Below are 14,200 nucleotides of genomic sequence, written 5' to 3' on the forward strand. Positions count from 1 at the left end.
TGAGCTTTGGAAAGAAGGGTGTGCTTAGTATGTAGTAATGAATAATCAATCATACATTATTTTTTTTTTTTAAATCTATCAGCCTTTGCTTCAAAACCTAAACTTGAGGAGGTCAGCTCTTGACGGAAGTGCGTGATCAGAATTTATTACCTAATAGCAAATATTAAAGGTTACTTAATTTAATGAACAGCAATGTGTTGACAATGATAAATCAAGAAGGAATAGGAATAAATAAAAATAAGCCGATGTTATATAAAGAAACAAACTAGCGTATAAATAAATGCTTAATGTTAATAGGTAGCATCCACCTTGATTATTATTATGTCTACTTAGTTATCATTATCGTATAATTATACAGTGGTACCTCGGGTTAAGAACTTAATTCGTTCTGGAGGTCCGTTCTTAACCTGAAACTGTTCTTAACCTGAGGTACCACTGTAGCTAATGGGACCTCCTGCTGCCGCTGCACGATTTCTGTTCTCATCCTGAAGCAAAGTTCTTAACCCAAGGTATTATTTCTGGGTTAGCGGAGTCTGTAACCTGAAGCGTATGTAACCCGAGGTACCACTGTATAAAGTAATGATTAAGATCACTTATAATCTCAGAAGGTAGCATAATACTGGGCATTTCAGGATCAAATCAGAAGCTGTGATGGCTTTCGTAATTCTGGGATTGTCCCTGGAAAATAGGAAGACTTGGAGAGTATGGCACTCACTTTGAGCTGCAAGCTCGGCTCAGCCGTGGCGCGGAAGGGAGTAGCCTGCCAGTAGGTCTGCTCCGTCTGCTTCCACATGACCACGTAGAAACTGGCGCTGTCCTGGTAGGCGAAGATGAAGCCGGCATAGTCGTCGTCGGTGATGGTGTTGACGTGGAAGGTGCCTTCAAAGTCCACCCCGTTGAAGGCTGTGTACCCTGCCCCGTGGTTAGAGAGAGGAGAAAAGAGTTAGCGGCCGTCTCGCTGAGATAGAGGAAGGGACTGGTGGGCACAGGCGATGGGAAATATTTTTCTCTGCTTGCTTGAAACCCTGAAGAACAGTGGCTAGGCCACACTCAGACCATAGGCTTCAAGCGCCATGATATCGCTTCGAACAGTCATGGCTTCCCCCAAGGGATTCTGGGAACTATCGTTTGTGAAGAGTGCTGAGAACTGTTAGGAGACCCCCCATTTCCCTCAAAGAGCTACAATTCCCAGAGTTCTCTGGGCAGAGGGATTGGTTGTTAAACCGCTCTGGGAATTGTAGCTCTGCGAGGGGAATAGCACCCATAACGAATCACAGGCTCCAGAATTCCTGGGCAGAACCCATGGCCGTTTCAAGCAGTTTCGTAGTGCTTTAATTGTATGGTTTGAGTGCAGCAAAGAATCATTGGCGGCCGAGTATGTTTACCGTATTTTTCGCTCCATAAGACGCACTTTTTCCCTCCTAAAGAGTAAGGGGAAATGTGTGTGCGTCTTATGGAGCGAATGCAGGGGGGAGGCAGGCAGGAAAAGCCCCCAAGAGCCGCACACAAACTCTCGGCTCTTGCGGGTTTTTCCCCAGGAGGGAGAAGGGACTGACGAGGCCAGTCTCCCTCCTCATAGAAAAGCCCGCAGGAGCTGCACGCTCCTTAAAGGAGCTGCGCGCTTCACCCAGGGGGAAATAATATTTTTTTTCTTGATTTCCCCCTCTAAAAACTAGGTGCGCCTTATGGTCCGGTGCGCCTTATGGAGCGAAAAATATGGTATATTCCTCTTACCGACAGCCAAGCCTGGGTCGCTGTTCATCGTCTGTACAATCTCCATGCCCTGGAGGTTGGGAAGAAAAAAGAGAGAAGAAGAGGGTGATGACGAGACGGTCGAGTATAAGCAAAGGGCAAGGCAGCTGCCCAGACTGACCCCTGGGGTTTTGCATCTAGCAACCAAGCACCGAGAGAAGGGCCATAGCTCAGTGCTTAGAGCCCTTTAAAGACCAGATTCGGTAGAGGGCATCTTCCTATGTCCCTGTGGCACTTGTCTACTCGTCCCCAATGAACCCCAAAGGCCTTTGAAGTTTTTCAACGGGGGCTTATCCTGCACTGTGCAAAGACTAAGGTCTTCTCTACCCATTGGCTCACCAATATGCACCAAGATTTATTGACCCTTCCCCCTTTTGCCCATGGAACCAATTGTGTTTTTTCCGCCTCCGAAGCCTGCGGCATCTTCCCGGCTCCCTTGCCGTACCTGATTGAGAACCACCCAATTGGGATCGATCTGGGCGTCGCCCTCGGGATCCAGGATGACCGTTTGGTACGCGCGGAAGTCGGTCAGCGTCACCTCGGAGCTCTCCGGGCAGACATCCAGCGGGTCAGCCACCGTGTCGTTGTCAAAGTCCTCCTCGCACACATCCCCTACGCCATTGCCTGCGCGAAGAACAAAGGACGGTGAAGGCCCAGCCAGTAAAGCACGTTGGAAGATGTTTCACCATATTCATACCTATCAGGCGTGGGGGAAGTGTGGTCCTCCAGATGGACTACATCCCCCATCATCCCTGACCACTGGTCATGCTGGCTGGGGCTGATGGGAGTTGGCGTCCAACAACATCTGGAGGGCCAGGGGTTCCTCATCCCTGCTTTATACCTCTGTAAGTGCATTGGATAAGGGACGCGGGTGGCGCTGTGGGTTAAACCACAGAGCCTAGGGCTTGCCGATCAGAAGGTCGGTGGTTCGAATCCCTGCGACGGGGTGAGCTCCCATTGCTCGGTCCCTGCTTCTGCCAACCTAGCAGTTCAAAAGCACCTCAAAGTGCAAGTAGATAAGTAGGTACCACTCTGGCAGGAAGGTAAACAGCATTTCCGTGCACTGCTCTGGTTCGCCAGAAGTGGCTTAGTCATGCTGGCCACATGACCCAGAAGCTGTATGCCGCCTTCCTCAGCCAATAAAGCAAGATGAGCGCCGCAACCCCAGAGTCGTCTGCGACTGGGCCTAATGGTCAGGGGTCCCTTTACCTTTAAGTGCATTGGATATGGGATTCCTGATTAGTTGGGGCATGACTGGTCTAGGACAGGAGTGGGGAGCCTGGATCGCCCCAGATGTTGCTGGACTCCAGTTCCCATTAACCCCGATGGCTGAAGGAGCTGGAGACCTGCAACCTCTGGCCTGCCTTGGTTGTGGTGTTCATGATCTGAGTGGGGAAGTGAGCAATGATCTTAGTTTGGGGTAGCGTATAAGGTTCTCCCCCTCCCCAATATTCTGTTTCAATCCTCACAACAACCCTGTGAGGTAGGATGTGAGATGGGTGGTGAACCTGTGTCTTTCTAGACGTCACTACAACTCCCATCATCCCTGACCATTGGCCCTGCTGGCCAGGGTTGATGGGAGCTGGAGTCTAGCCACATCCACAGGTCCAATAAGTCCAATTTCATCTGCAATTCTCCTTCAAGGCACTACTCTTTGAGAAGGAGGCAGTCTGGGGACCGCCAGTGTGACACACTCCTCCTCCTATGGTGCCTCAAAAAGGTCTCAGTAAACAGATGTTGTCTCTGTTCTGTACAAAGGAGATGTGTAAAGAGCTTCTTTCTGCGAGCGAGACCAGCGGCGGTGGATGTAGGTGCCTTTTCACGCACTGAATGGACATCCCCTCACAATTTTGTGGTCCTGTCTCTTTTTCTGTTCTCCGAGGTGCGGCAGCCATTTTGCACTACGCCACATAGCAGGGCATCCATTTTGTGTCGTGCCATATTCCCCCCCCCCCACCCAATGCCGCAGCAGCCATTTTGTAGCTGGTGCCATTGACGTAAAGAATTCTGAACGGATTCTACTTTCAATTATCCTGCACTCACCATCAGAATCCTTCTGGTTGGGATTAGGGACGAGACGGCAGTTGTCAGGGCCTGGGGGCACATAATCCGGGATCCCATCGTTGTCGTCATCATTGTCACACTCATCTCCAAGCCCGTCATTGTCTGAATCGAGCTGGGAGCTGTTGGGGATCTCTGCACAGTTGTCTTTCGTGTCCTGGTGACCGTCGCCATCACTGAACAACAACAACAATTTTATTATTTGTAACCTGCCCATCTGACTGGGTTGCACCATCCACTCTGAGCGGCCTTCCAGTATATAGAGAAACATGATAAAACATAGAACATTAAAATCTTCGGTGCTGCCTTCAGTTGTAGAGTTATTTATTTCCTTGACATCTGAGGGCAGGTGCCACTACCAATAAGGCCCTGTGCCTGGTTCCCTGCAACCTCACTTCTCACAGGGAAGGAACTGCCAGAAGGCCCTTGGAGATGGACCACAGTGTCTGGGTTGAACAACCGGGGTTGAGATGCTCCTTCAGGTATACTGGGCTGAGGCATCTCTTTTTCTGGAAAAATAGCACTGGGAAAATAGCAGTGAATTCAAAAAACCAAATTGATTCAAAATGGGGTCCAAACATAGACCCCAACCTGCTCCTTGATATCAGGGGCCATCATGCCAAATTTGGTAATGATATCTTAACAGGTATCTGAATACATAGAAGGACAAACAGACAATATCCCTATAGATTCTGAGATGATGCATTTTCGCGGGTTTTAGGTTTGGGTTTTCGTTTTGCTTTTTCCTCACCTGTCCACGTTCGTGTCGCAGACGTCACCCACCAGGTCGCTGTCCGCATCTGTCTGAAAGAGAGCATGGCCTCAGGTGAGTAAGCAAACGAGCATCCCTGGAGTCACACGCAAACGGCCCTCTCATCTTCACCGCACATTTAAAGCATGATGATGTCATTTTAATCGCCAAGGCTTCCCTTAAACTGCAGGCATGTCCAAAGTCCGTTTAGGGTGCCCAATCCGGCCTGCCGGTCGGTTTAATCCAGCCCCTGTGGCAGTTTATTTCCTAGGGTAAAAATCCTTTAAAAAAACCCTCAACAACTTCAATCCTAAAAAAAGGTTAACAATTTTGGTTGGCCGTTTGGTTGGCCCTCATGGCCCTTCACCGTCAAATCTGGCCCTCTTTGAAAATAGTTTGGACACCACTGCCTGAGGATCCGGGGAACTGTAGGATGTTACAACGCTCATACCTGAGTGGGGTTGCTGATCTCAGGACAACTGTCGCAGGCGTCTCCCACGCCATCTTCGTCGCGATCCGTCTGCAGCGGATTGGGCACTTTGGGGCAATTGTCAAGCCCGTTGGGAATTCCTAGGGAAGGGGAGAGGGGGAAAGGGGCTGTTTCATAGGAGCACAGGAAAGTGCCTTGAACCGAGTCCATCTAGCTTAGTGTTGTCTACACTGATAGGCAGCAGCTCTCCAGGGTACAATTAATTACCGTATTTTTCGCTCTATAAGACGCACCAGACCACAAGACGCACCTAGTTTTTGGAGGAGGAAAACAATAAAAAAAATATTCTGAATCTCAGAAGCCAGAACAGCAAGAGGGTTCGCTGCGCAGTGAAAGCAACAATCCCTCTTGCTGTTCTGGCTTCTGGGATAGCTGCGCAGCCTGCATTCGCTTCATAAGACGCACACACATTTCCCCTTACTTTTTAGGAGGGAAAAAGTGAGTCTTATAGAGCAAAAAATACAGTAAGTTGAATTGCTTCCCAATAGCTTTTTTTTTTTAATTAAAAAACCCCAAACATCCTTAGAGCATGTGTTGTCATGCTTCTGTACTGGATGTTAAATTTGTTTTCTCAGATCAGACATATTAACTGTGTTATAAAAACCGTAACCTGAAAAACCTGTGCCTGGGCTTAGCCTTTCCTCCTCCCTCCCATTCCCTTTTCCTCACGTGCTGTGCATTTTCTTAGAATGCAATCTTAATATTGATCTTTGGAAACCACTCTAGGAGATCCTTTTTTGGCTAAAGGGCGGTGTACAAAGACCTGAAGGAAATAAATAAGTGTTATTTCCCCTTTTGGGGAGGGCTTACATATTTCTTAAACCTCAGAAAACAGGACAGGACAGAACTATGACTATATGTATGAAAAAATGGGCATGAAATGGAAATAAGACTCATCCGTCTGTCCTTAGCTTTGCTGGGTGCTGGCTCCACCTGTATGATGAAGCTAGCCATACGAACTCTACCACAATTTTACCCTTCCACTCACCGTCACCGTCAATGTCATTGTCGCAAGCGTCCCCCTCCCCGTTGCCATCTGTGTCCTTCTGGTCATTGTTGGGTACATTGGGGCAGTTATCACAAGCATCCCCAAAGGAATCCGTGTCTGAATTCTGCTGGTCTTTATTGGGGAAGAGACGGCAGTTGTCCTATGACCAGGGCACAAGAGAGAGAAAAAGGTGAATTCAGACATGGGGAACATCGCCTGAGCTTTCCTGATTGCAACGCTGGCTCTTCTGCCCCGTTTCCTTTTGTGGAAGGTTGCAGTCAAACATAACTATGCGTTGCTGTTAGTTAGTGCATGAAGGGGGTAAACAACCACAGAGTTGCACTGCTAGATAGACTCAGCTAGGTCACGCCCCCTCTCCTCTGGAGACGGAGACTTTCTACTCCCCCCCCCTCTCTCATCATGCAGTCCACCAAAACAGACATGTGTGAGCTCACTCCCAAGTTTGCAGCATGTGTTTGGAACTATATTCTGCATTTTCTACCCAAGAGTATTTTGCCTGCGTTATCCTTGCTGCTGCATGGAACAAAGCATGACTGAGACCTTGAATCTGTAAGTAAAGCGTTCTAAACATACTTTGCAGTGTGTGGTCTGATCCTTTGCAAAGGGGCTAGAAATAGGGGGGTGTTGTATATGGGATAAGAAGGTCTAAGAGCCTATATCCTTAATGCTTCTAGGGATGGGACGCCTCAGGCCCAGGGCCCAATTGCCCTCTCTGTCTGACCCATGGTCCTCTGATCCAGCCACACTCCCTTTTCCCTGGCCACACCCTTCACCAGCCTTCCTCTGCACAATAAATAAATAATAATAATAATAATAATAATAATAATTTATACCCTGCCCATCTGGCTGGGTTTCCCCAGCCACTCTGGGCGGCTTCCAACAAAATATTAAAATACAATAGTCTATTAAACATTAAAAGCTGCCCATCCCCTGTGGTTCTACCTAGTTGGAACAAGTACTTGGAATGGGATTATGCCTTATGCTTGCCTCAATGGGAAGATGGAGAATGGGGTGTGTCTCTGGCTGCACCCAGCTTGGTAAGCGGCCCCTGGGAGGTTGCCCACGAGTGTAATGTGGCCCTTGGCCAGAAAAGGTCCCCTAACCTCACTCTTGTCCATCCAGCCTGAGTGGGAAGTTGCGCTTGGGCCTACCTCCACGTTCTTGATCCCATCACCATCTGCGTCGTCGTCACACTGGTCCCCGATGCCATCGTTGTCAGCATCCTCTTGACCCGAGTTCGGCGTAAGCCGGCAGTTGTCCTGCGTGAAAAGGGGCAAGGTGGAGGGTGGGGCAAGTCAGAAGAAATCCCTAAGCAGCTGCGACTGTTCAGGGTTTCCGACATACGTTTCCCCCAGTCCTCGGTGGAGATGCCGGGGACCAAACTTGCCACATCCTGCACACATAGCACAAACTCTACCCCTGAGCTATAGCTTTTCCCTTAAAACATAATTCTATGATTTCAGTCCTCATGTTTCTGAACAAAGGGGTGATTTAAATGGGGTTTTAATTCTCCAACAGCAGTTGCATGACGACAGGCTTACATTTTTATGTATATAGGAAGATATGTCAGGAGAGAAATACTTTGATTAAATATATATATAAGACACACATATATATGGGACGCGGGTGGTGCTGTGGGTTAAACCACAGAGCCTAGGACTTGCCGATCAGAAGGTCGGCAGTTCGAATCCCCACGACGGGGTGAGCTCCTGTTGCTCGGTCCCTGCTCCTGCCAACCTAGCAGTTCGAAAGCACATCAAAGTGCAAGTAGATAAATAGGTACCACTCTGGTGGGAAGGTAAACGGTGTTTCCGTGCGCTGCTCTGGTTCGCCAGAAGCGGCTTAGTCATGCTGGCCACATGACCCGGAAGCTGTATGCCAGCTCCCTTGGCCAATAAAGTGAGATGAGCGCCGCAACCCCAGAGTCGGCCACGACTGGACCTAATGGTCAGGGGTCCCTTTACCTTTAAGACACATATAACAGCACTCACCCCTCCTGTGGTTTCCAGGAACTGGTATTCAGAAGCATTACTCTCTCAGACTGTGGAGGCAGAGTATAGCCAATGTGGCTAATAGCCATCGATAGGCCCTTTGGTTCCTCCTGCCGCCACATCTTACCTTGGAGCAGTGCTTGTTGTTATCAATGCAGGGCAAAGGCTCGTCTGGGTAGCCATCAATGTCGGTGTCGCGTCCGCACACATTGCCGTTCCCGGCCCAACCCACGCTGCACTGGGAAGGCAAAGAGGAAACAATATTGTTGCAACAACTGGTACTACAGGTATAAGCCCCCATGTCCCCAACTATCTGCAAGTTGGGGCCAAGGGGACATTTGACCCCTGCCTCATATGAATAATAATAATCTGTCGATTTCAGCCTTCATTGAAAAGAAGAGCTAGCTTCTAGAAATCGTAGAACCTGAGGTACAAGGCAAAAAGGCAGTGTGGTGCAGTGGTTAGAGTGCAGGACTAGGACCTGGGAAACCCCTACCAGGTCATGAAGCTCATTGGGTGACCTCATCGGGTGACCCGGAAGCTACAACTAATCCAGAATGCGGCAGCTAGACTGGTGACTGGGAGCAGCTGCCGAGACCACATAACACCGGTCCTGAAAGACCTACATTGGCTCCCAGTATGTTTCCGAGCACAATTCAAAGTGTTGGTGCTGACCTTGAAAGCCCTAAACGGCCTTGGTCCAGTATATCTGAAGGAGCGTCTCCACCCCCATCGTTCTGCCCGGACACTGAGGTCCAGCTCCGAGGGCCTTCAGGCGGTTCCCTCGCTGCTGCGAGAAGCCAAGTTACAGGGAACCAGGCAGAGGGCCTTCTTGGTAGTGGCGCCCTCCCTGTGGAACGCCCTCCCACCAGATGTCAAAGAGAACAACAACTACCAGACTTTTAGAAGACATCTGAAGGCAGCCCTGTTTAGGGAAGCTTTTAATGTTTGATGCATTACTGTATTCTAATATTTTGTTGGAAGCCGCCCAGAGTGGCTGGGGAAGCCCAGCCAGACGGGCGGGGTATAAATAAATTATTATTATTATTATTATTATTATTATTATTATTATTATTATTATTATTTATTATTACTCCTCACTCCCAGCCTAACCTGCCTCACAGGGGATAAAATAAGGAACAGAAGTATACCCGCCCCCTTGAACCCCTGGAAGAAAAGGTGGGCTATAACTGCAGTAAATAAGTACATAAATAAAATGTATGGATTATTCTAATTTGGAGGTGGGGTAGAAACAATTAGCCTGCTCCCCCTTTTCTGTTTTTTACTTTGCCGCACACCTCGTCCCCTGTCCCCCCCCCGGGGGGGAACCCTGTAGATGCCCATGACTGCAAGGTGTGGAATGAAATTTGTATGAACGCAGGATCAGTTCTGACTCAAAAAAAGACACTGCAGAGCTGGGGAAAAGGAGGCAGATTGATTTGTGTTGTGCGAGAGAAGTCTCTCGGCCGCTTTGCAATGGTGGCAAGATGGAAGGCCAACAGTAGGTGGCGCCAGAGCCAATGGAAAGCAGGGGCAACTTGCAAGTCCACACCATACATTTGAAGCACTAAGATGACCCTTTGAACTACCATGGCATCCCGCAGAGAATTCTGGGAGTTGCAGTTTGTTAAGGTTGCTGAGAGTTGTGGGGAGACCCCTATTCCCTTCACTGAACTACAATTCCCAGAGTGGTTTAACACACAATCCTTCTTCTCAGGGAATGCTGGTGTTTGTAGTTCTGTGAGGGGAATAGGGACCTCCTAACAACTCTTGAGAGTCCCATGGACTGCAAAAAGATCAAACCTCTCCATTCTGAAGGAAATCAGCCCTGAGTGCTCATTAGAAGGACAGATCCTGAAGCTGAGGCTCCAATACTTTGGCCACCTCATGAGAAGAGAAGACTCCCTGGAAAAGACCCTGATGCTGGGAAAGATGGAGGGCACCAGGAGAAGGGGAGGACAGAGGACGAGATGGTGGGACAGTGTTCTCGAAGCTACCAGCATGAGTTTGACCAAGCTGCGGGAGGCAGTGGAAGACAGGAGTGCCTGGCGTCCTCTGGTCCAGGGGGTCACGAAGAGTCGGACACGACTAAACGACTAAACAACAGCAAACAACTCTCAGCTCACGTAACAAAGTACATTTCCCAGAATTCTTTGGGGGAAGCCATGCCTGTTTAAACTAGCATCATAGCACTTTAAATGTATGTAGAGTTGCCATACACGCAGAATACTGCATTAGGAAGCAGTGTCCAGGGGAAATCACAAGCAATGTGGTTTTGGAGATAGCTCAAAAACATCCTTTTCAAATTTGGCAAAAAAGCTCAACAATATGGCACCCCTAAATGCATTCGCCCCAATTTTGCCTCACCGCGCAGGAAACGTCCCCGTTGCGTTCAAAGAGGCAGTATCCATTGATGTCGCAGGGGTTGTGGCTGGGGCTCTGGCAGGTCTTCTGCGGGGTGCAGCTGCCGTTCTGGTTCCCCACAAAACCCGACTTGCAAGGCCCACATTTGTAGGATCCCTACCAAGGGAAACAAAACGAAAAGGAAATGTGGTTTTTGTGTGTGTTGGTTTTTTTGCAGAAACGTGGAACACAGTTGGTCCATCTAACTCAGTAGTGTCAACACTGACTGGCAGCAGTTGTCCAGGATTCCAAGCAAGAGGGGCAGATATCCCCAGCCCTACCTGGATATGTTGGGGATTGAACCCGGGACCTTTTCTGCATGCAAGGAGGGTGCTCTCCCACTGAGCCACAGTCCTGCACCCAAAAAGAAACCAAGATTCTAGTCCTCATGGTTTTAAAGGACTACAGTGGTACCTTGGGTTACATACGCTTCAGGTTACAGACTCCACTAACCCAGAAATAGTACCTCGGGTTAAGAACTTTGCTTCAGGATGAGAACAGAAATCATGCTCCAGCGGCGCAGCAGCAGCGGGAGGCCCCATTAGCGAAAGTGGTGCTTCAGGTTAAGAACAGTTTCAAGTTAAGAACGGACCTCCAGAACGAATTAAGTTCTTAACCTGAGGTACCACTGTAGTTCAAATAGAAACAAAGGGTTCTTCAGAGCCAGTCCCACAAACCCACTTAAGCCGCTCTTTCTCAGCCTCCAATATGAGGGATAATCAATAGTTTACCTTACAGCAGGGGTGAGGAACTCTGAGCCCAGGGGCCAAATGTGGCCTCTCCCCCCTCCGGCAACCCTCCTTTTGCATAATCAATGTGGCACGCACACACTACTTAAATAACAATGCCCATCAACTTTGGGGGCGAAGGGACCTTGGCCCCTAGGAGTTGGCTCCGATGCTCTCAGGGCTCTCCCTCGGCCTCACCCCTCACAAGCCCTGCTCAGCCGGAAGTTCAACAGGGAAGGGGACTGTTTGACTTCAGCCGGAAGGGAACTGCGCAAAATCGGACCCACACTCCTGAATGCACAGGTTCTGATGGATACAAGATGTGCATGCCCCCAAGTGTCACGGAAAAACTGGAACATCCCATTTTTTTACTGTGAGAGAACGGCGGCCATTTTGGTTGCCTTGATCTCATGTGATTTTGTGGCATGATTCTCGCCCCCAGCAAAAAAAAAAAAATGCTTTTTTCGTGGCCGCAACCTTCGTGCGGCACCCAAAAACATGCATTCTGGGGTGCCGCACTCCAAAAGTGCTTTTTTTAGGAGGGGAAACTACAGTGTGAAATTGTATGAGAATGCAAGAACCAAAATGGCTGCCATGCTCTTGTGATTAAAAAATGAGAAAGTGGCAACTGGGAAGACGGCATCCAGGATTTTGGCCTCAAAGTGTTGGAGCGTGTGGACGTTTATATGAGGCATGGGAGACCCCTAGCATGGTGGACCCCTAGCAGTGGCTCCCCCAAACAGCTCCCTGATTGGGCAGGAAAATAAAGGATCAGGTGATCCTTGAAGTATCCTGGATCCAAATTGTTCAGGGCCTTGCAAATCAATACAAGAACCCGAACCAGTCCCGGTAGCCTAAGGTCAGCCTGGGCAAGTACAGTGCTGCCTCGCAAGACGAAATTAATTCGTTCTGCGAGTCTCTTCGTCTAGCGGTTTTTTCGTCTTGCGAAGCAACCCTATTAGCGGCTTAGCGGATTAGCGCTATTAGCGGTTTAGCGGCTTAGAAAAAGGGGGTGGGGAGCGAAAAAAAATCTCAAGACTCGCAAGACATTTTCGTCTTGCGAAGCAAGCCCATAGGGAAATTCGTCCTACGAAGCGCATCGAAAAACGGAAAACCCTTTCGTCTAGCGGGTTTTCCGTCTTGCGAGGCATTCGTCTTGCGGGGTACCACTGTAACCATAGCCTCTTCAGTCCCTGGGGCCTGTTTTCACATGGTGGACCCCATTTCTTCACCCTAGACAGACTCACCACTGTATTGGTACAGATGGCATTGGGGTCACATCCGCCATTGTTCCCATCGTTGCATTCATCAATGTCTGTGCAAGTCTGGAGAGACGAGAGAGATCATTTTGATATATAAATGCAATACATAAAGTAATAAAGGCCCCTCTCGAGTTGTTATTTATTGGAACGTTTGCTTATTCATCTATTCGTTATTGATTTATTGCACAAAATTTATATATCGCTCAATCGCCCACAAGCATCCACTTGCAACGGTTTTAGTCCAATTTTAAATCCGTCTGTTGTTTTTGCCTTTTTAACTGTTTTAAATTGCCTTATGTGGAAATTGCCTTGAGACAGTGGCTTAGAAGGTGATCAATAAATCGACTGTCGTTGTAATAGCTAACAGCACATGTAAGAAAACACCTCAGAGTGGTTTACAAAAAGAATAAAACAATGAAATGATTGTTGAAACACAGCTAAAAACACACTTGAAAGGTAATTAAAATGAACAATAAGATGAAAACATGACAACATTGTATGTGTCTGGATAAAAGGTAAAGGTAAAGGGACCCCTGACCATTAGGTCCAGTCATGGCCGACTCTGGGGTTGTGGCGCTCATCTCGCTTTACTGGCCAAGGGAGCCGGCATACAGCTTCTGGGTCATGTGGCCAGCAGGACTAAGCCGCTTCTGGCGAACCAGAGCAGTGCATGGAAACACCGTTTACCTTCCCGCCAGAGCGGTACCTATTTATCTACTTGCACTTTGACGTGCTTTCGAACTGCTAGGTGGCAGGAGCAGGGACCAAGCAACGGGAGCTCACCCCATTGCGGGGATTCGAACCGCCAACCTTCTGATCGGCAAGTCCTTAAGCCAAAACTTTTTTAGCAGAAAAGATTGCGGCAAATGCCCCTCTTGGTGTCAATAGACAGGAAGTTCCCAAGTGTAGATGCTGCTACCCGAAAAGGTTGGTTTCTTACAAATGGGGAACGAGCATTTTGTAGCACCAGTAATGGTGCCAGTTCCACCATGTGTCTGGGGCAAAGGAATATAACTCCATGGGCAATCTTGGTTTTATATAAAAGAAACACACACACCCCAAAAAATTCCTCACCTGTTTGCTGGCTTTGGCGTAGTCTGCCCCTACTCCAGATATGAGGTTCCCCTTGTAGCCGGGCGGGCAGGGTTCGCAGCGGAAACCGGGTGCCGTGTTGAGACATTTGGATCCAGGGAAGCAGGGGTTGGCATGGGCACACTGTGGACGACAGGAGACCTCCGTTGTGAGTCCTTCCTCTTCAAATTGGCGCCAACCCTCAACACCATGCTACCTGCCTACCTCATTTTTTAAAACAATCACTTTGTTTATTAGGTTTTACAAAATTCTCAGGCCCTTCCAATACCCACAACTTGCTTTCGATGGGTTATACTGATGCATAATAATCACACAAAACTGGCAATTATTCCAAGATAATGTCATCATTTGCTGTGACTCTGTGTTGGTAGCGTTAATGCTGCTCTATGACCGTAATAAAGATTTGCATTGCTGTGTTGGTAGCAGGATTCTGTTAGGTGTGTTTACTAGAAGTTCCTCTGTTTTGTTTTCTTGAAATCAAATAAAAATTAAGGAATGGCAGATGAAGGTGATGGATTTTTTGGAGCTGGCTGACCTGACCGGAAGAATCCACGATCGGAAGGAAGAGGAGCATCAAGAAGAATGGAAGAATTTTAAGGAAATTTAAAGGAAATTTAAGGACTATTTGGCTAGATACTCAAACATAAACTAAGTAGAACTA

General features: G+C 48.4%; 2 protein-coding genes across 3 annotated transcripts in view; one reads left to right on the top strand and one right to left on the bottom strand.

Moving 5' to 3' along the window:
- The window catches only part of LOC310667043 (uncharacterized protein), a 79,347-nt gene that overhangs the window by 53,447 nt on the left and 11,700 nt on the right, over positions 1-14,200 (top strand). The gene's annotated exons all lie outside the window — the stretch shown is intronic.
- Positions 1-14,200, bottom strand: part of LOC310666953 (thrombospondin-3) — a 49,255-nt gene that overhangs the window by 7,836 nt on the left and 27,219 nt on the right. For both annotated transcript variants that reach the window (XM_083418485.1, XM_083418484.1), the window contains exons 9-20: positions 13,522-13,662; positions 12,433-12,510; positions 10,422-10,574; positions 8,182-8,292; positions 7,215-7,322; positions 6,043-6,202; positions 5,016-5,134; positions 4,565-4,617; positions 3,796-3,989; positions 2,198-2,376; positions 1,735-1,783; positions 716-912 (exon numbers count right to left, since the gene is read on the bottom strand). In XM_083418485.1, the coding sequence (XP_083274611.1) occupies positions 716-912; positions 1,735-1,783; positions 2,198-2,376; positions 3,796-3,989; positions 4,565-4,617; positions 5,016-5,134; positions 6,043-6,202; positions 7,215-7,322; positions 8,182-8,292; positions 10,422-10,574; positions 12,433-12,510; positions 13,522-13,662 (1,542 nt within the window). The remainder of the gene's footprint in view (positions 1-715; positions 913-1,734; positions 1,784-2,197; positions 2,377-3,795; positions 3,990-4,564; positions 4,618-5,015; positions 5,135-6,042; positions 6,203-7,214; positions 7,323-8,181; positions 8,293-10,421; positions 10,575-12,432; positions 12,511-13,521; positions 13,663-14,200) is intronic.

The sequence above is a fragment of the Podarcis tiliguerta genome (assembly GCF_965153285.1).
Source record: "Podarcis tiliguerta genome assembly, chromosome: 16".
NCBI classification, from domain to species: Eukaryota; Metazoa; Chordata; class Lepidosauria; order Squamata; family Lacertidae; genus Podarcis; species Podarcis tiliguerta.